The 22,624-nt window shown below is 37.5% G+C and overlaps 1 protein-coding gene across 3 annotated transcripts in view; it reads left to right on the forward strand.

Annotated features, from left to right (window-relative positions):
* The window catches only part of PARD3B (par-3 family cell polarity regulator beta), a 390,939-nt gene that overhangs the window by 245,816 nt on the left and 122,499 nt on the right, over positions 1-22,624 (forward strand). For all 3 annotated transcript variants that reach the window (XM_051623713.1, XM_051623715.1, XM_051623716.1), the window contains exons 17-18: positions 1,315-1,521; positions 2,515-2,749. In XM_051623713.1, coding sequence (XP_051479673.1) covers positions 1,315-1,521; positions 2,515-2,749 — 442 coding nt within the window. The remainder of the gene's footprint in view (positions 1-1,314; positions 1,522-2,514; positions 2,750-22,624) is intronic.

Genomic DNA, 22,624 nt, shown 5'->3' on the forward strand with positions numbered 1-22,624 from the left:
CAAACTTGCTTTAATCTTGTTTGCCTCTACACCCTGACACACCCCCCACACCTTATTTTCAGCTACATGTCAGCTTGCAGGTAATGGAATTGTAAATTGCCTTACAGACAGTACTGATGAGTCTCAGTTTGGTGCCAATTCTTAGCCTTTTTCTTTTTAAAAAGTCACTGTTTTAGTTCAGAAATACCTGCACTCTAGGATTGGTAAAATCTCAGCATATAATAGTAACATAGCTGTCTTTTCTGTGATCCTTGAATCTCTTCAGACGTAACAGTACATGGACGTTTTATGTGACGGTCTTCTGTTCTTATGTTCTGCTGTTGCTTTCTTTGGTAACACTTTACAAGTTGAAAACAAAAGCATTTGCATTGCCAAAGACGGAAGACATACTGCAAGGCAAAGTCTCTTCCTCAGTGTCTGTGTCACATTCACTATTCCGCCATATAAAAACTAAGTACATGCTATAAAGGCTTTTAAATTAAGCTGTGAATTTCTTTACTGAGTGGTATGCACGCTTTCATTGAATATTTTTCTTTACCTATTCTGTTATCATTATATTAATAATAATTAACCGTAATGCTGCCACAAAATACGCCCTTTCTAAGGTCAGATAGTCAAACATTCAAAGACAGGGAAGGTTTGGGAGAATTGGGAAGATATTTGATCTTTTTTTTGTATGAAGTGCTTTCTTATGCCTTATTAACAAGGAGGGAGGCAGCAACATTGTTTATGTTAAGCTCTACTTTGATGGAAATATTTGTTTCTTTGAAAACTTGCTGTGTCTGTTGATATAGCACCAGTTTCAGCTTGAAAAAAAAAAAAAGGTTGGATAAGACTGAGAGAACTAATAATATCTTCTCACAGGAGAAATATGTTTGAAAATATCCACCATTCATATAGCCTGACTCATTCTAAAATGCAAAACTATTTTTGTGTAGCAGTGTTTGTTTTTCTGCATCTAAGGATAATGTTCTCCTTGAGACTGTTAGCAGAGTTCAATTGGACATTGCTTTCAAAGGGGGAAGAATCAACCCCATCCTCATCACCGGTGTAGGCTTTAAAGTGACACAGAACCTGCCACCTGTTGCCCATCACTATTGTCAGGTCTGTAAATGACATACCATTCCCTCCAAGTCTGAACAGGGATATGTACTGAACTAGATTTAATTTGATGTTCTTTTTAGAACAAATTACATGATTGCACACTATTTCAAAGGCCCCAAGTAATAAAGTACACAATTAAATGTATCTGTCTAACTCTCTTCATTTTTCTGTGTGGTTTTAGGTATAAAAATTTAACTGTTTGTTTTCCAGACTCTTGTGGTAAAGATTTTGGTCCTACTCTGGGATTGAAGAAGTCCAGTTCTCTTGAGAGTCTTCAGACTGCTGTGGCTGAAGTTAGGAAGAATGAACTCCCCTTTCACAGACCCAGGCCTCATGTGGTCCGTGGTCGGGGGTGTAATGAGAGTTTCCGAGCTGCCATTGACAAATCTTACGATGGACCTGAAGATGGAGAAGAGGGTATGTTGCTAATTGTACCTACTGAGAGAGGCACCTTCACTTAGCTCTGCTGAGGGCTTGCTCAATAAAGTACATAAGCTAATGATTTAGTCCAATTTAAGTTGATCATGTGTGAAAAGCTGCTTATGTCCTCCACTCAATAGAGCTGTCTTTGTGGTATCCCATACAACCTTGACTGGGTTTAGAGTAAAATCTTTCACTGATCTCCTTTGGGGCAGAGGTAGGTTGAAGGATTCAGAACTCAATCCTTAAATAATTACATTGTTTTAACTTCAAGAAGCAGCTGCCTTCTTCAGATTACATTAAAAATTATCTCGCTCTTTTTACAGAGCTGTCTACAGTTCCTCCTTCTCTGACCAGGAAACTTGTTTCCTGTTATAGACAAGGCCGAGTGTATTGATAGCACTCTGCTGCTCATTCTGTCACCATGGACTTATAACCCTCAGTCTGGAAATGCATCTCCTTTAGCATTAAGCATAAGACTGTGCTTGGATGCTGAGCCCTCCAAATAGAAACAGCACAGCTCTTCTCCAACCAGACAGAACAGTTCATCTATTTCCTTTTCAGCCATTAAAATAGAAAGATTCCAGGGAGTGAATGAAATAGTTTTGTTACATAGGTTGGTTTTACTAGTTGCCAGAATCTCATGTCTAAGTAAGCGCTCAGTGTTTGCTTCTCAGCATGTCAGTTTTCCCAAGCTGATGGAGGTTAACAAGCTAGATTTCAAACAGAATAGTGTTTTACCATGTCAGGAGTTTTGTATTGGGCATAACAACTAGAAAACAAGTAATTAAAATAATTTTTAATTCAATTTACAATAGAAATCTGCTTGAATTCACTAGGTAGATATGTTTTGTCTGCCTTTTAAACTATTCAATTAAATGAGTAAGTGTTGTGAGTCATTTGGGCATTTTCTAGGCACTCAGGCTGTATTTCATGTGTTTGCATTTTGGCAGCCCCTAGCCATCCTCACTGCTTCTTCATTCTGTGCAGATGGCTTCTCTGATAAGAGCTCTCACTCTGGTCAAGAAACTCAGAACATGGAATCTGCCCTTTCAGGGAACCCTAAAATAGAAGATGCAGAAACCAATGCAAAAAAAGACAAAAAAAATAGAGAGAAAGAGAAGAAGAAGGAAAAGGGCAAATCTAAAGTAAAAGAGAAGAAAAGGAAGGAAGAAAATGAAGATCCAGAAAAGAAAAAGAAGAAAGGCTTTGGTGTCATGTTGAGGTATGGCATTTTAAAAAGCAAAACAGCCACCCATTCTCATTATAACATAGGAAACAACTGATACTCTCATAAAGTAGTGGGAAAATTATTTCACTTGGACTCAAAATAATGTTTATTTTATTTAAAAAGAAAGCAGTTTATACTTTTACACCAAACTTGTAGCTGAGGCAGAAGACATTTGGCAGACAAAATGTCTTTTTGTGCCTTTGAAATTCATTCCCATATGTCATAAAAGATTCAAGGTTTCAGGCTAAAAACAAGTGTGTGTCAGTGGGGGAGGCTTTGTGGGGAATATTTCTGAGTAATACATGACCCACTCCTATGCTCAGGCTTTGCCTTCTCTTCCTTTGCTTATCTGCTTCCTTCATGAGCTTTGGGGAGAGCATGATTGCTCGTGTTACCATAAACAGTCTAGTACGTTTTCAGCTGCTGAAAACCATTAGCTATGCTAAAATCTTGGCTTCATATCTTCAGCCACTGCCTGCAGTGGTCAAAAGCTCACCATCCTCCCTGTCCAACATACAAGTGTTTGGATTTCTTCTGTGACTTTTGGTTGATTTAGCTTCTCTGGAATCACCAGAGACTAGACAAAGTTTTTTAGGCCATTTCCTTGCTACTGCTGGAGCCTGTGGTGCTGTGGACACTCTTGTTGCTATCACTCCTGCCTCTGGTACCCATTTAGTCTATTGAGGATTCAAGTGTTTCCATTTAAGTAGACCTTTTCAATTAGTATAGGATATCTGAATGAAATTTAATGATCACCTGGAGAAGATAAGAACACATGACCATGTGATGTGGTTACTTGTGGCACCAAACATTTAATATTAGCTTTAGGAGGCTATTGGCGCTTCTTAGCGTGCTGTACTGTAGACAATCCATACAAAAGCCACAATCACTGCAAACTAGTAAAGTGAGAAATTCAGCTGCAATATCATTCACTTACAGTTATATTCATTGGGACAGTGATATATGAGCTGAAATTGTTGCTTTCTCTTTGTACATCCTGTGGAGTCAAATGGCTCATGTTATATTGATGTGGAAGGCTTTAGCTGACTTGCTTCCATGTATCTTCAATATGAATCCTCAAAATTGTCTTATCAACTTTTGAACACTCTAGAGATATTGTGAAAAATATACAAGGATGCTTATGTGCCAAATTTGCATGATTTCAGCAGTTGTTAGCATTCATAAGATGAAGGTACATGGTTGTACCAGTCCGCATTCAAATGGGGCTCTTTAGGAATGCTGCGGATGCACACACTCACACCTGTGCATTGCACGTGCATTTGTGTTCATACTGTTTAAAAAAATAGGACTTAACATGAAACAGTAGTCAAAACACTGAATAATTAGGATGGTGACTTCAACAACTCTCTTGACTATCTTAAGCTTTAAATCTATTTTCATTCTTTTTTACTCTTTGGTGTGAATAGGGCTGTTGGAAGACAAGGGGAGTGACACAGAGGTCTGACAAAATCCTAAGTATTCTGTTTCATGTGTCACTGGCAAATTCGAAGTTTCAAGTGGAAAGTCTTACAGAGGTATGATGCCTGAGTCAGAAAGAACATAGGACAATATCAGAATCCAAAATAAGTTATTGTAGTTGGCAGAAAAATCTGATAGTGGTCAACACGCAAAACTGGGAGTGATAGATTTCCAGTTTTAGTGATTCCCTTTTTCAGAATATATTCACATTTTGCTTATATATGGGCTTTATACATCTGTTCTTTTCACAAGCTTGCTTTTTATTTAGATTAATAATCTTCCCAGCAGACAGTAATTGTTACTAATATTTACTTATCTGCATGGCATCACAGAATGGGCATTTCTATCCCACACCACTGGAAATCTACAAAGCCACAAGGATGGCAGCAAGAGGTTATAGAGGAGCTGGTTGTAAGAGCTAACAATTCAGCTGGAAGGTTTTTAGAGGATCCATGTCCTTGTCAGTGTTTCTTCCTAGTATTTATAAATTTGTTCTTGAAAAGAAATCCCTGCTTGAGAAGATTAGAGTCCTAGGGAATTCCAGCCATGATAAAAGTGAAAGAGGGGTGATGACCTGTAAAGACCAAAGAAGAGCAAACAGTGTGAGTTTACAAAATAATTGGGGGCCATGTGTCCTGTTCAAGATGGGCAAAACCAGGCTGGTATTTTTTCAGGGAGAAACTGCTGTGAATGACATAGAAAACAACAACAAAAAATATTATCTGAAAGTGATTTAAATAATAGGAAGCTAATGGGGAAACTTAGAAGGGGTCAAATACTGCCTAATATGAAATTCAAGAGGTATTTTTCAAACTGAAGTTTTGGACTTATCTAAAGAATGAAGAGTGAGTGTTGGGAGGACTAGGGAAGAGGAAACTGATGTAAAAGGTTTGAATTAACAAGTATTCTAGCATCATAGATGGAAAGAAACAGCTAGGTTTTTTATGACATTGTTGAGATGAAACTGGCATGTTTTATTTGTAGAACATCTGTGAAAGGAAAGAGAGAAGCAGAAGACGAAGTTGTGAGCTTCTGCAGAGGGCAAAGTGACTACTAATTCTTAGTAGCTTAAGAGAAAGAAATAGAGAAGTATTTAGAAACAGAGATTAGCTCAGTTTTTGACATGCTGAATTTAAATTGGAAGGGAAACCTGCCATATGAGGCATTATAAATGTAAACACCATAAGGGAGCAGCAAGCTGGAAGAAGGAAATCTGTTGTGACCCCTTTGTAGGTATGTTGGTAGTTGCACTGTGATCCCCCATGTGGAAGACCACCAAAATGAGAAGCAAGGAACAGAGTCCCCACTAGACTGACATGAGGGAAAGACCCAAGAGAAAAGAAGTTAAGAAAGCAACCAGCAGGAATAGGAAGAGGGTGTATCTGCCTGGGACCAGGTGATGCCATGAATTTTCTGAACTCATGCAGTGATTGCAGCCATGTAAGTGATTGATCCTACTGAGAGCTGGAACCCCATACTGATACATTTTCATACTGTTTATAATTTGTGGTCTGCTTTGTTCAGAACTATTTTGGCTGTGCCTGCATAGTTCTGCTCGTTTATTTACAGATTTGCTGAGCCCATGTCAAGATTGGGTTGAGATAAGTAGGAGATGAGTGTCTGGGGTGAAAGCTCCAGGACCAGAAGGACAATTAAAATATTTGAGCTCAGTGCTAGTGAAGACACATGTACTTGCTGGCAAATTACTAAGGTTCATGTGTGAAGGACAACAGAAAGTAGAATTTGAGGCTAAAGCAGGTGCTGGAAGTGTCACAAGACTATGGCAGGGGCTTGTGCTATACTTGCTGGATCCTATATACAGCTATAACAAGTTTTGTCTTGATAGTATGTCCATGTAAATTGTCTTGTTTCTACCTTATAATCAATAACAAAGCATTTCAAAATATTCAAACAAAACCCAAGTATTTATCTGTAGTACAAGAAGCATGGAACTTTAGTCTTCTGCATCTGGGATTTTTGAGCATATTGGAATTGCTACTGCACTGGGTTTTTACTTTTTTTTTAATTTAACAACAGAAAATAGCAAAGCTGTTAGCGGTTGCTAACAGATTTCACTTAGTGCCTCATCTGTTGCTCAGCTGCTATTTACTTGTAGTTCATGGTCTTTTTTTACACATATGAAAAAAAGAATGATTGCTTTGCTGCTAGCTCTTCTTGGATAGAAGCTTTATTTAGGTTACTGTGATTCAGGGAGACCATCAAGAAATCATGCTTTTATTTTTGTGATCATTGTTTTTTTAAAAGTCTTGTTGTTTTACCCAGTATTAGCTGGAACTCTTGGCTGCTGCATTTTAGTAACTGTGGCACTTGGAGCAAAGTAGGTTAATACACTGAAGATTTGAAATGGAGATTACAATTACTTAATTGATTAGTTAAGTCTCTGTAGTCCAAAGCACTCTTTCACTGTGGTGCATACTGCAGTGTTTGTGTGTCCTGGTTTGGTTGGTTCTGATGCTTATATAGCCTGGCTGAGTACTGGATGTGTGAGTGAGCTGTCCAAAGAACAGAAGGTGATTCTGTTAACTGTCTTTATGTAACATCAGCTAACCTAGCATTGTATTTTACTTTTTGATGTTTTTTGACCCAATGCACCATCATAGCTCACCAAATAACCCACAGCTAGACAACAGACAGCAAAGCAAATTGATATTTATTTTTTTAAAATCAGGGAAACAGCTACATTAAATACTTTCATTAATGGAGCTGTGACTTAATGTATAGTGCAGTCTCAGGAAAAAGCAATTGTTTAGCATCTATGCTGAAACTCAGTTCTGTGCAGATACGTAACAGCAGCAAGAGTGTGCAATACCACATTCAGTTCTTGATTCATCTCTTTTCTTACAGTGAGCTGACTGGTCCTTTCAGGGCTCAGTGAGCCTTGAGACTGCTGGACCTCAAATCAGCTTCCCTGTACTTCTTTTTGCAGGTGTTTCGTATTTTCATAAGCAGCACTATAATGAAACAGCATATTTGTGCTTTTGAATAAAGGTAGTATGTAGTGTCATTGGCTTAGAACTGTCAAAATGCCTTGTGAAGTGGCTCTGTAGGCTATTTGGAAGGGTTAATTAATCCCTTGGTACAGGATGTTAAAAATCCCTGATGCTGGGCACTAATGCAAAATGCATTCCTCAGTTTATTAGGTGAGGAATTCTAGATTTTATATTTGTGATCTATAGTTATTTAAGTGCCATGATTTGAAATACTATAAAAATATTATTTTCTAACAAAGGTAGGCTTTGTGTTGGTTTCTAAATTAAGTTGGAGGAAGACTGAACCTTTAAATCACCAGGGAAATGTGACCTCAGCTGTGCAGGGCTAGTCTGTATCCTAATCCCATAGCAGTTTTTACAGTTCTGGTGTGTAATAAACATAAGTTTATATAGCTCTCCCACTACCTTTTGCAGATAGTGACTGTAAAAATTCTGTGCAGCCCTTTCAACTTTACGGGTGTGAAGGTAAGTTAGCTAGTGAACTACAGCCACTCCAATGGCATTTTAATAGCTAGCTCCCTGAGACAGAAGTCACTAGTTTTTTCATTTAAAAGAAAATCTAAGAATAAGCATGTAATTGGTGCCTCAGAGTAAAGAGTTTTTCCAGACTGGAGAATGGTGGGAAAACACCCTCTAATTCAGTCTTTATGTCTAGGCTAGGTTCTTGTCAAAGTTCAGTTGACTCTTGTCAGCTTCACTTTTCTAGTTCACTAACAATTTTTTTCAAAATTAGTATAGGTGAGAATATTGCATCTCACAAATATTGCCTGTCAACTATGACTCACATATTTGTGCATATATACATGTAACTGCAAGTGCGGGAAGCAGGAATATGTATGTGTGTATTAGTTAAATTTGCTTTTTCCTCTTCAGAAACAGTGCTCTTTCCCACATAACTGTTCATCTTAAATTATTTACCTTCCATTTCACAATGGGAGGCATGAATATTTTATTATTTGTCCCCTTAATTTTCCAAATTTCCTTTGAGCTAAGTGCCTTAGTGATTTTAATTTTTCATTCTAGTTGGAAGACAGAAATGACCTTTTTTTTTTGTTATTACTTTTATAGGCCTTGTGCTCAGAATGATACTTTTTACAACCAGCACTGTTGAGCCTGTAATGGTATTGCAGAGTAGATAGCATAATATACAGATATTGACTTCCATTAAGTGTAGCTTATGGAGATTTTTGTTGTGTGTGTTGCCATGGGAAGTTGAGCATTTCAGAAGAAAAGTTATCAATAAAATGAAGAAAGAGCAAATAACAGAGATGTGATTTGCTGGAGAGAGGCTGTGCATATAATTTTTAATATATTTATATGTATGCACATATGCTGGAAATCAGTATGAACATGGATAGATCAAAAAACCCACAAGACTAGATTAAATTATGATTTAATTTGGCTCTAAATTTATTTAATATTTTTTTCCTCATAGCAAAATAATCTGACGTGGAGCATGCCTGTGTATTTGATAGACAGCATCAGTTAATCAAGCAGATGTTATTTAGAGGCCTTGATTTCTTTTTGCCCAGTCAAATTCCTACTTTTCAAATAGGTAAACTGGTAGATAAAATTTCCATTTCCTTTAAAGAGCACAAGAATATGAGGGAGAGGAGATCCCAAATCAATTTAATTTATCTCAAATTTCTCAAGTATTTTTAACTAAACAAACACCTCAATTTACATGTGTTACTTTTTTCTTTTCCTCCACTGTATTGATTCCTTGTTGACTGCATTCGTAGTCAGACTAAAATGCAGAAAATAAGGAGGTTTTGTACTAAAAATTGCCTACTAGAGGCTTATTTGCTTAATTAAGCATCTGTTCTCCTCTTAATATGCATGCAGAAATCTCATTAACATTAGATGTATGCTAGTGCAGTGAAGAAGAATAGACCCCTTACTCTCATTACTGAACTTGGATGACAAGATTTATATTTACTTAACAGATCAGAGCAGAAAGTTCCCTCTTGACTGTTTAAAAGGACTGGAAATTACAAACTGTTTGCAAGGAGCACGCTTTTTGTGAAGTAGTTGCATGCTCACTTCAAGTTGAAATATCTTTATTCAAGCTATTACTAAGTGGGGAAAAAAAAAAAGAGAGAGAGAGAAAATAATACATTGTCTGTAATGATGAACGTTGTGGACTGAACTATGTGACATGTCTACTTAAATGTATGCTTGGCTATTGAATATTGACCTCAGTGTCTGCCATACCTGCTAAAAAAATAAAAAGGAAACTCCAGTCCTATTGGAAATATGACTAGGTCAGTTCTGAAGGGGCATATTTCTTTGAAGTATCTGTATTCTGACTCCCAAGAAATGCGTTCTGCAAAATAGTCCTAGAAAGCAAAGTGTATTCTTGATGAATACTAAACACTGTGGCAGTGTGTCTATCCTTCATTCCCTATACTTGGCTGGTACTTGTTAAAAAATCCATCTCTTATCTGAGGATACAACTTGAATTGCAGATTTTCCAAATAAGTTATGGTACATTGGATATTTCTGTATGCTGTATGGGTGTGTTATTGTTAAAGGTACTTGACTGTTTAAAGTCCTGCCCACAAGAATTTGAATTAAAGCTTTCTGAGCTGCATTTTGACCAACAAATACATACTTTGCTCAGGAATACAGTATGGAGTTCTACTACAAGACACAAAAAAGCAGCAATTTTGCTGATTTTCTATTTCAGTAGTTCTTGTAACATGAACTTGGTAAAAGAGGTGGCTGGGAGCAGAGACAACAATTAACAGAGAAGTTACACAGAAGGGGGCTCCTGGCAGATTCCTTAACTACAGAGTTCTGGCAGGTGCTAGTTTTATAGGTAATGCCAGTAATAGTCATCTGTAGAGAAAATGAAAGGTACTTATCTCACTGAATTACAACGTATACTAGACAAAGCAGTCAAACTAAAGTAATGTGTATATTATAATGAAGAGTCATTGATTAAATGCACATGTCATCTGAAATCCAGTTGACATTTTATGTTGAAATGATTGCAGACATTTAGCCATTTATTTAACTATTACTTTAAAAAATGTGTCTCTACTCGTTATTAATAGAAGAAAGTCAGACCTGAGCAATATTTCAATAGGCTGACCTTTTGTTTTTCTGACATATGAAAGGAACAAAGCTTCTTTTGGGGTAGTCACAATTTCAGAGCATATGAAGTATGCTACCTTCAGAAAAGACTGACCCCTTTGAACCACTCCGTGTCTTTCTTCCCTCTTCTTTTCCACACAGGATTTCTGAAAGAAAATGGACAATAGATGGTTTAGGAGATAGTAAAATAGTCTGAGGGAGGCTTGCTCAAATGCTTGCTCTGCTGCTGATTTTTTGTGTGACACTAGTTAACTCACTTAGCTGCTCTGACCTACCGTTTATCCTTATGCAAAGCTTATCCTCTGTGCTTGTAAAAATAACACCATTTCCCTACTTCTTATGAACATCATTCAGATAAACACAATAAAAAATAAATACATTTAAAAATTAATCTGGCTACTCCTGTAAATATATAGCAGGCAAATAGCTTTATTTTTAAGAAGATAAAAACAAAAACCTAGTAACCTTTTCTGTGATTTTTCCTAAATCAATTTTCATCTAATCTCTAGGATTCTTCTTTCTCTGAGTATTTCTTACTGTCTTTCCTGTTACTTTTCTCCAGTGATTCCAGTTCTCATTTGTTAATCTCCTGTTGCCCAGTCTTATTCCCATGTGGCAGCTCTCCATTTCCTTTGTAACCTTGCCTCATTATCGCTTACCTTCCCAACCATTTTTAGCAAACTTTGTTCTCTCTTGGGAGAAAAAAAAAATAATAAAAAAAGCCACACACACACACAAAAAAGCCTAGCTCAGTTTGCTTGCAAACTCAACCTTCTGCGGTTGCACTATTATTGAGAGCTGTTGAACAGAATACTGGGTTGCTCACCTGTACTCCTTCTTGCAACTGCTAGTTCATGAGGTGCCAAGCTGGGATTTCCTCCTCCTCTCTGTACTACCTCCTAGCTACAGGTATTCTGACCTTTGGAAATGCAGTTTGGAATATAATGCCACAGAATTATAGTTGACCTTCTAATCTTTTACCCTGATTTTATGCTGCCTTCCTAGAAAAGAATTGATTTGTCATTTCAAATTTAACATGGGCAAACTAATCTCTTTCTCTGCAAATTGTTCCTCTTTATGTCCTTGCTCTGTCATCGTGGAAACTTAGCAGGATCTTTTACAAAAGCTCCTACATGGGATGTCATCTTTCAGCGAACCTTAAACCCACTCAGTGCAGCAGTGCCTAAAATTTCTTCTCTTCTCACACAAGAAACTGAAGACCTGACCACACAAAAGAAACTTCTTCCCTTTCTGCTTGGACTCCTGTTACTTCCAGATTCTGTCACTTCCTCTCATGGATCACATTGCTGGGTCTTGTTCCAAATACTCCCACCTTCCCCTGCCAGCACAGCACCAACTTTGTCTCCTCCCCAGTTTGGTCTGTGTTACCGGATGAGTGTGATAACATACTACTTTAAGCAACCATGAATGCTCACCAGCCAGCTTGTCTCAGCAGCACACTTTTCAGTAGCATGTCTGGGCAGAAAATATTTTATGTAGCCTTTCGGCTTCCCTAAGATTTCCCTCAGCTGTAAAACTTCCATGATGTGTATGAACATTGGCATTACTAAATGAGTGATGAAGTAAGGCTGTATATCCTTTCCACCTGAGCTCCTACTTTCTATCTCTGTCCACCAGAGTAAGAAAAGCTCTTTACAGCTTCCTGTTCTACACCACATTTGGCTGTGTCCCATTCACCTCCACCTCATTTGTTAGGACATGAATGCAAAAGTGCAGGATTGATTCTTACCCAGCAGTTCCAGCTCATCCAGCTGTTAAGTCTAGGAGTTAACTAGAGCTAATTCCACCTTCTTAGCACCTCCAGCCCTCCATTCTCTGACACAATGCTTGTTTGTAAGTAAGTTTACACTCTTGTTACCTTCTCCTCCTCTCTCTACGCCACCTGCACCCCTGGCTCTCTCTTGTCCTAGCTGTCACCCAGCTTATGCAGATCCTTGACTAATAAGCCTAGCAGATCTTGTTAGTTTGGGCTCTGCCTTCTGTGTGTTGCTTGTACACAGCACCTTGTAATGAGGAGCAAATTATCTGATTTATTGGTGGTCATAATTCTGCATGGCATTTGCCATAGAAGTTAATTATGCTATGGAGTGTTTTCCTTGCAGAATACTTAAATTCAAAGAACCTTCCCCTGCTTGCTTACTTCATTCAGTGAAAATGGCGTCTCTAGGGTCTTGTCCTGGATCTGGGGCCTTTGAGAGCATTTGATCTTGCTCTTTAGAAGACTTGGAATATTTTTTTTTTATTTTTTTTTTTTTGAGAAGAAACAGTAAAGAATTAACAAAAAGGAACCCGGGCAAATCTAAAATGTTAGCCAAATGCTGACATGAAAAAAAGTATCACCCTTTGTGTGTGTATATTATATAAACTCTGAGATAAGTGTCACCACTGGTTTAGGAATTAAAAAAAAAAAAAATTCAGATCTTAAAAGCTGACTCACAAGGCAAAAAATTGCATGTGTGTATATGTAGTACAAGATATACAGGCCACTAAGTATCTGTTCTATACTTCTTTAACATTTAACTTCAGCATTAGGTTTGAAGTAATGAACTGTATGTCTCTGCCATTCGTTGTCCCTTATTTGAAAGTAGTGAATACCTGGCCTCACACTAACCCCAGATTATCAGGCTGGATGGCAATAATGTGTAAATAGAATTGTAAAGCTTTTTTTCTGGTGACAGAAGGCCATCACAGTTGTCTGCTGGTTTCTTTCTACTGAAAGAACCCTAGTGAGTAATGAGTCGGGCACTGTTCATTCTACCTCTGTCGTCTTTTTGTTTAGCTTTTTAACCTCTGATGTGGAAATCTGTATTACAGTAGCTTCATGTAACAGACTTCCTAATGCTCTGGTTTTAATTAAAATTAGATTGAGGAAATGAACAATTCAAAGAAGTGAGTTTTCCTCTCCACCCCCCCCTGCTCCTCCCAGTATGCTCTCCATATCCTCTTCTGCATTTGGAAGTGCTTGTTTCCATTCACATACTCTTGAATTGTTCAGCCTCCCTACCAGACAGCAAGGAAGGACTGTCAAGGAAGCTCACTTTCATTCATTTAGACTTTTTAGCGCTAGTCTTTAAATTATTTGCCTGTTTTGATGCAGTCTGCACTGTAAAATACAATTCTTAATATAAAAACTTTGTCAAAATGTGATTTCACAAAGCCAAACTGCACAGTTCTTGAGAAGAAATTTCCATTATACTGCTGCAGATCATTTTTGTTATGACTAGAATATACATATTTGTACACACCGGAGGGTGTGTTACTTGATCTAAATTACTAAAAAAGAAATTAACAAACATTTCTTTAAAAAGGCAGATTATTAGGGGTGTAAGTGTAGTAATAGGTTAATGTACCTCTTTATCTCTGAAGACCTCTACCCCATCTTTTTCTTAATGAATTCCTATTTAAGGTATTTTAGCTTGATTGTCATGTTGTTCCTTCCCAAATCATCAGTCTGCAGCAGCGGAGGGTGCTGTAGGCTGGCTCAGGCAGAGCTCCAGGAACTGTGGGCAGAAATGGTTGAGGAAGGATATGTAGAGAAATTTCTAGGTATAGATCTGCTTTGAATTTTCTCTGCCTATAGCAGTAGTGTTAGCTGCTTTGTTCCTGCATGTGAAATGTTTGCTCTTTTCAGTAATTTCAAAGTGGCAGTTGTATTTATGTGTTTGTAGTATGAATGCTTACAGTTTTCTGTGACACCACAATGAGACCTGTAAATGCTGTGGTGCTGGCTCTTTTTAAACTGCACACCTTTTTGGTTTGCCCACAAAAATGATCAGATGGCTAGAGCACCTCTGCTACACAAACAGGCTGAGAGAGCTGGGGTTGTTCAGCCTAGAGAGGACAAGGCTCTGGGTGGACCTTACAGCAACCTTCCAGTACATGAATGTGCTCCCCAGGAAAGCTGGTAAGGGATTGATTTGTTTACAAGGGCATGTAGCAATAAGACAAGGGGCAATGGCCTTAAACTAGAGTAGGGTAGATTTGGATCAGACATTAGGAAGATGTTGTTTACAGTGAGGGTAGTGAAGCACTGTAGCAGGTTGCCCAGATGTGCTGGAGGCCCCATCCCTGGAAACATTCAAGGCCAGACTTGACCAGGCTCTGAGCAACCTGATCTAGTTAAAAAGGTCCCTGCACACTGTAGGGGTCTGGGCTAGATGACCTTTAAAGGTCCCTTCCAACCCCACACATTCTATGATTCTATGAAGTAATTTGCACCCAGTGAATGATGAAAACTGTTTTGGCATGCAAGCTTGCTAATTCTGATAACTGCCTTTAGTCAACAGCACTGTAATAATGGGAATTTGGATTTATTGCATCTCCTGTATGGTAATTACTATTAAAAATCTGTGATGTAGAGAGATTTCAGTGTTTTATAAAAACCTTACATGTTTCTGCATGCTTGGAGAGGAGTAAGGAAGCCACACTCATACAAAATATGTGCTCTAGTGGTCTAATTAGAACACCAAGTTTCAGGCAGTCTAAAGTATGCTAACAAAAATATTCCAATAGCAGTATCTTGATTTAGTTAATCCTTAATATTTATTCTTGCTTAGATACCAGCTTCCTTGTCTTGTGGGAGTATTCAGATTGGAGAGAATTAGTTTAATCTTTTTAAGTTTTAGGCTAGAGTTTAAAGAAATTGAAAGATGATGTTCCTGTCATGGTGGGAAGAAAGATCACTACTTACTGGCCCTAGACCTGCTGCAGAAAACTTAGATTATACTATAAACTGCTGTCCATATACTTGTATGCAATTGAAAGTGGAGCATGACAAGATGATCTTTCACTGGAGAAGATTAAAAAGAAAAAGGAAGAAAAAAAAGAAAAGTAACCAATAATCCTAGAGTAAGGAAAAAAAATAGTCAAGGTTCAGAATAACTAAATAGTTAAGATTTATCTCAGCAGTTTAATAACTTCTTGAGGTTTCAATACAGCAGAGCAAAGCAATAATCTACAGCTGTACTATATATGCTTCTATCTTCTTTGCTCTAGATATTTATTACAATGATGCATTCACACCATAGTAAAAGGCTACAGTGGAGCTAAAATGAAAATACATAGGTAACTCTTTTGAGAAGTTGGTTAATTATGTGTGTAGATTGTGTGTGTGTATAATTCACGTATCACACATGGAAACTTAAATTTTTCTGCCTTTGCTATTTTAAGCTGTTACTAATATTCTTGTATTTTTATGAAAGTGGGGGATTAGCACATATGTCTTTTAAAGTATTGTATAATTAATTTCCAGAATATCAAGTAAAGGCCACTCTCTTCCTTTAACAGGCTATTTCTTTGTCTATAACAAGAACAGCAAAAGGTTAGGAGAGGTGGTGAATTTACCATGTTTGAGTGTTATAAATATTCTAGGGCAGGGGAACAAGGAGGTGCTTAAGGGCTACAGAAGCTAAAAGCAGCTTCCTTACAGTAGAGCAGTCTCATCATATCACTGTATATCTCACTTATTTTCTCAAGGACACAGAGACACACCAACATGTTGAAACACCCACGGCTGGAGAAAAGCATGTTTAACAGCGTTTTGTATTAATGGCTTGATGGGATACCAAGACCATTTGTTGATCTTTGCTGTCAGTTTATTGTCTTTCTCAGCCTTTGTTTATTTTGCATACATTAGCCGTTCACTGAGTACCTTGGGACACAAATTGCCTATAATAGATCAAATTTACTGGTCAAAGGTTAAGTCACTCTCATGAGGCTGCTTGCCTGTGATAGCATTGTTTTCTGTTGGCTTTGATACAGTATTTATTGCAGTAATGTTGTAATGTTTTCACACAATCACTGAAGCTCAATAGAAAGTTCTAACGTAGGTGTTTCAGGTAGATGACAGATTGGTGAATTTGAGCTGTCATTAACTCAAGCAGATTTCTTTGTTAGGAATCTTATGTGTTGTATTTAGAACATGCCAGTGAGATGGAAACTGGGGCTGCTCTTTTCTGTGGAGGCAAAATCTTGTCGAGGGTGACTAACATTTTGTGCTGTTCAGCAGTGTTTAGATCAGCTCCATTCTTAGGTTTCTACAAAGCTAAATGGAAAATTATGTTGAACATCTAGGATTCTGTTTAGTAACCACTATGCAAGGCAAGTACAAACCTAAAACAAGCTTACAAGTACAGAGGTTGGTATGGAAAGCTGTAATATAAATCCAAGGAAATTTCACACAGCAGCTATCAGAGGAGGAGGAAAAATACAAAATTAAATTGGTTGCGTAAAATGTCATGCTAATTTATAAGCTAAAAGGAGAAGATTGTAAATTAAGCACTTAAGTAAGAGGTTTTCACTGTGTTTGTAAATATTGACTTTAAATGAGTTTTTAAAAGCAATACAAAAAAATGAATCCAAATGGTGGTTGGTAGCCTTCTCAAGGACCCAGTTTCAAAGGCTGACCGAACAGAAGAGTGGGAGACCAAAAAAACCAACCTAGGAAGCCACTTAAGTTGATACAGTGTCTGTATACAGATAACTGAAGCCATGAGGTTTAATTAAAATTACCAAGTGGATATTGCTATCAAGAATGAGACAGCTTAAACAGAATTTCTCTGAATGCATATTGGGAGTTTTAGGAGCAATTTTTCTATCAACTATAAAGAAAGGTAGTCACTGAAGAACAGCTCAAGCTGTCAGCATTTTCCAGGACCCCTGAATACCAAATTTCAAGTATAACCAAATGCTCTATAAAAGCATCTTGTGATCAATTGTATTGAATGGCACAGGCAAGTTGCACTGAATCAACACAGATGACAATCCATTTGGCTGAGCAGAGAAAGATCATTACAGACCTTTAATATTGCTGTTTCAGTTCAAAATCTGTCCATTTTGGAACTTGAATTTGTAATAATGGTGTTGGTCTCTAGAAAAACAAAACTTTATTAAAGTCAATATGCTGTAACAGTTCTGAAACGCAGAACAAAGAAAGCTAGGAGAGTACTGTAAGAAGCAGGTTTTATAATCTCTTTTGTTTGAAGCATAGCTAAAATTTGTGCATTTGTATGACAACATAAACTTTCCAGAAGATCAGACTAAATTTGCATGACCAGTGATGAGACTGAGTGTAAAAATGTTTACTGTTTCATGGAAAAAGGGGAAGGAATAGGGATCAGATGCACAAATGATCAGACCTGATTGCAGAAAATGAAATAGAAATACCAGCTGAGGCCAAGCAGAGGGATCGGAAGAACGGGTTTGAGGAACCTAAATAACCAACATTTACTTCAAAATAGTGGAGAGCATCCTGGAGCCTGTCAGTCTTCCTGAACTAAAAACATAGCAGATGTTTCAAAGAGATATGGATTGGTCTTAAACCACAGAAATACAAATGTGTAGTGGCTTTGTGGCAATTTTTTTCAGTCCTGAGTCAAAGCTTGCTGAACTTAATGGAAGTATTGCACTGGAGGAGACCCACAGTGTTCCTGGGTATGTACAGCTGTGATACTTAGGTGAGCTGGTATGAAGCTGTGACTAGTGCTTTTTTCCTCTGAATTGTAAGGGTGTAGGAGAATTAACTCCAGTCCCAGTTCTGTGTAGACTTCAGAATGATAAATGCTTTTTCAGACTTGTTGGGGAGATCTTAGCTTGAAACTGGGAGCTCCTATGGTCCACTTCTTCCCTAAATAGTGAACCTAAAATTAGTATATTGTGGTTCTGTATTTCTTTTAGAAAATCAGTATCAGATTTATTATTTTTTTGTCTTCACAAATAACTTTAAACCTATAATCTTGAAAACTGCAGTCTAAACTTAAAGATATTTCTGCTAATTTATTCTCACTGCTGTATAAAGATCTCTGAGACCAAATTCTTCTTTTAGATGCATCTTTACAATCCTGTTCTTTTGACTTGTGTCTCACAGGAATAATTCCAGATGGGATTTAGCCCTATAGTTCCCAAAAAAAAAAAAAAAAAAAAAAAAAAAAAAAAAAAGGGGAAAAAAAACCAGGTTTTTCATCTGTTAGCTTTGCTAGTTGTTCAGGCCTACGTGGATTAAAAAGTGGAAGAAATTAGTTTTATTTCCTTTATAATATATTGCTGAATTCCCAGAGGAAGCAGATCTGAGAAGTACTATTTCTGCCATGTAGCACTCAGTGTTGGGTAGGGGAGAAAACAACCTTTTTCTTTCTGAGAATTTTTAGATTTTCATAAAATGTCTTCTGTGGTTTGAGACAACAATTCTGAAATTCAAATGTTCCTCTTGGGATAATTCTGAAAAAGAAAAAGGTTTAATCAGCTAAAAATACTTTCTTTTTTATTCTTGATTTGCATTTTCAGAACCTTTTAGTAAGGACTACAGTAGATATTAATCTGAAGAGTCACTTTGAAGTCCCTAGTAGCTTATGTGAAAATACTGGGAAACAAAAGAAAAATTGCTTACCAAACAAAAACTTGGTAACATCTACAGTCTGCTTGCTATCATTCTAGAAGAGAGAAATGGTCTTTTCTAGTACTTTAGGAAAAGGACTGTAATGATTACTGATCCCAAGGTCTAACAACATAAAAAACTGTGCATGGTGCAACTGAAAAATAACTTTTTCTTGTATAGTAATTGCTAATATAAATTCTAAAAATTTGGCATGTGACATTACTAGAACATGGAGCAGAGCTAAAAAGGACTTTAGATAAAATCAACTCGTGATCCAAAAATGTATCTAGTAGTAATACTAAACTTCTGATAAGGCACTAACTCATGGCTGTGAGAAAAAGATGGTGATGGCCAGTCAAGCTGCTGCTGCAGCCCATAAAGATGTTACAGGATTTAGTGTGGTACTGAAAGTGTTCTGAGAAAAGTAAGAAGCTTGCTCAAAGTAAAATCAGATATCCTGGGCTGATAAACTCATAAGAAAGACACTCAGCAGATTCAGCTGAAAGATTATAGGATGAAAATGAGTAATAAAGAATAATGGCAACTCTCCAGGAGTGGAGAGGGAATAATAAACGTGACAATAAGGGCATATCGTTGTGCTCCTTAGTGCTTTTTTTCTTTTTTTTCTTTTTTTTTCTTTTGTTAAAAGTGGAGCTGATGCTCCGTGTCTTCTTCTTTTAAAGAGAAGAAGAATACTAATTTAAGAGCTTCCCCAGTAGTACTCTGGATCCCACTCTCTCCTAGCCTGTGTTCAGAATGGTGGCAGCTCTCCATCCTGTTAGATAAGGGACAGTGAGAGAAGTGCAGCCACCCTCCAGTAACCCTACCTGGTCACTACAAAGAAGACTACCATATAATGTGAATTAATTAATAAAATATAGTTAGAGATAAAACAATCAGATGTCATTCCCCTCCTTTGAGCCCTGTAGCAGTAGCTTTCCAGGTTTCCCCCACCCATACCAGCCAAGAATGTACTTTCTCCCCAGTTTGCCCCATGGAAGTCCTGTTGCAGGACATTCCTTTCTCTTAACTGGTTACAATTCATGTCCATATACAGATGCCCTTCACAGCTTGTTTCCAAAATGAAAGTTGACATTATGGTTGTTACTGTTCAGCTATACATAAGGTGAAACAGACTTTCAGAAATCATTTACAGAAGATTTGCCATGACTATTGACATTTTCTGACAACCGAATTTTTCTTGTAGACCTTCCCCTCTCCTCCCACCTCTTCCCACCTCCCAACTCCTACCCTTCAAGCAGAAATATATTTGGGAAAGTGAAAAGGTTGTAAATCAAACTTTTGAGGTATTTTTTTAATTTACCACGGGTAGACATTTAGATGGGGCTGATAGAAAGGTTGCAGATGTTCTATATTAAAACGTCTCTTTATGTTAGATGATCCTATGTCCTGCATCTAATGACTGAGTAGTCTCCTGTGGAAATGTGCATTTACCCATAGTACATATGAAGCAGTTTCAGTTATGTATGTATTTCATCTGTCACTGAATTCACCTGAAAAGTGTATGGGTCTAACCAGGTCCCTTGGATGGAAGGGGTAGCTTGGTGCTTGTTTGATAAAGAATTTTTTTTATTTTTACTAAAGTGTAGCAGTTTTGTTCTGAAATGAAGCCGCTGATATTTCCCTTGGAACCATGGGCTGCATAGACTTAAAAGCCCAGCATGTAACATAGAGACTTTGTTCCATTTACATTTTCTGTAGCTTGCACCATGCCGTGGTTTGGGGGCAGAGGTGTTCCTGGAGTTTTATGGGAGGTTTCTTTGTTTGGTTTGTTGTTGTTTTTTTTTGACTGTTTGTTGAAATCCTGACCACAAGTGGCATTTGCAAATGGGTAATACTGTCAGAGAAAACCAGCAAGAAGTTCTAGAGACTCCAGTTAGGCAATACTGATATTTTTAGCTTTTGGAGTAAAACAGTATGAACTGGGATTGGGTTTCAGGCTAGAGAAGTGCTAATTTTCAATCTAATTCCATTCAAAGACTTTGTTACAAGCTGACCCTTACAATGTAACTGGGAATCAATAATATTGCATACTGTTTCGCTCTCATTATATGAAAACTTTATCATTTGCCTTTAAAGAAATGCATCTTCATTTTTAGTGTTGTAATCTTTTAATAATGAGTGGCTGAATTCTCTCTGTAATTCATTGCGCTCTCAGCTGTTAGATGAATGGGATATGTTATGGTTTGTCATTATTCTCCATGGTGGCAAGAACAGACTGGGGAGTTAAATCGTCTTCCGCTACATGGGCTATAGACGTACTGATGACTTGCTGTGAGATTGCATTTAGTTCCAGGATCTCTGGTGCTTCAGAGTGTGATGCATTTGGCTGCCACGATGAACAAAAGCTTCTGATGGCTTCTGTGGGTACACTAGAAGTGCAATTAAAGAAAAAGAGCAAAGCATGAAAATAAAATGTTGCTTTCTTTTACAAGTGACTAGTTGAGTACAGAGGAAAAAGTAACAAATTATGTCAGGAGGGAAACAAATACAATAGTTGAAATATACGGATATCTACGTGAGTGTGTGTGTAGATATATAATGTGAAATACAGTATCATCTTAACATTGTTATGTACATACTTAGGACTGCACTGGCTCATTACCCATTGCATCAAGGATGCTCAAGTGTTTATTATGCTATTTACCAAATTATAGCTATTTCCTGAACAGCCAGCCTCCACTGAATATACTTGTGTTCTGTCCATCTTTAATAATGAAGCCTGCATTTTGGGGCAGAAACATAGTCTGGCAATGATCAGCAGGAAATAAGAGAAAAATTGGTAACCTTTTTAGCTTTACTGTTTTATGTTATTTGCCTCTCCCAAGTATCTGTTAGGGAATTTGGGCAGCATAGGTCAGGCAGCTGAACTTCTTAGTGGGTTTTAAGAAGTGGTCTGAAGAGCAAACAAATCTCTGGAAAGTTTTTAATAGGGTTTTTTTGTTTGTTCTTTTCAATCACATCTAAAATGCAGCTGATCTTTTTTGGGGGGAGAGTTGTAATAATTTGAGTTAAAAATACCAGTATACCATTTTATAGACACCAGTTATTTATTGCAACATCTGAGTAAGTACATACGATGGATCATATACAAATAAAACAATGCTAGGAGATAGAGAGATTCAAAGGATGTTTTGAATATTTAGACTGTTATGCTACCAAGTGACCTGGTAGCAGTTTTGGCCTGGTATTTGAGCAAGGAAATCCTCCCTTGGGAATAGGGACATTACCTTTCGATGATTGACTCTGCCATTGCCACCTTGTCAACCTTGAGGGGGGCCTGGGTGTCCAGGCTCTCCGCTGGGACTAACATCTTCCCCATATGAAGGCCAGGGCAGATGGGGCTGTTGTCAAGGCAAAAGGCAAACCTACCTGCAGTAGCAAGGGAGATGTAGTTGTACAGTTCAGAAGAGGTCAGGAAAGATTTCTGTCACTCATTGAGTGTTGTGGGGTTTGGGTTTTGGGTTGTTTGTTTTTTTTAGTGGTGTAATTTTTACTTTTTACCAAATAGACCAAGTCAGTTGCACATACTGTTCCTGTTGCTTTGTAGCATTGCTCCAAAGTTTAACATGCTCAGTAAAGCTGTGCTTAATCATAAATCTGGTTTTATTTCATTTTAACATTCAGAAAATTATCCTCAATAAGCTCAAAGAAAACTGTTTGGAATATAAATGTTGGCATATAATCTTTTCAGTTATTGAAAAAATAGTTCAATCAATCTCTAGGTTGGCTTTGTAGCTCAAAATGCCTTAATGTGACAGGAATGCATTATAATCTATGAAAGGATTGCCTTAATTTATCACAGGGTTATATTTTGTGCTCTTGGTAGCCTTACTTAATTCTTCACAGATAACATAGAATGAAGTC

This window comes from Apus apus, chromosome 6, assembly GCF_020740795.1.
Source record: "Apus apus isolate bApuApu2 chromosome 6, bApuApu2.pri.cur, whole genome shotgun sequence".
Classification (NCBI taxonomy): domain Eukaryota; kingdom Metazoa; phylum Chordata; class Aves; order Apodiformes; family Apodidae; genus Apus; species Apus apus.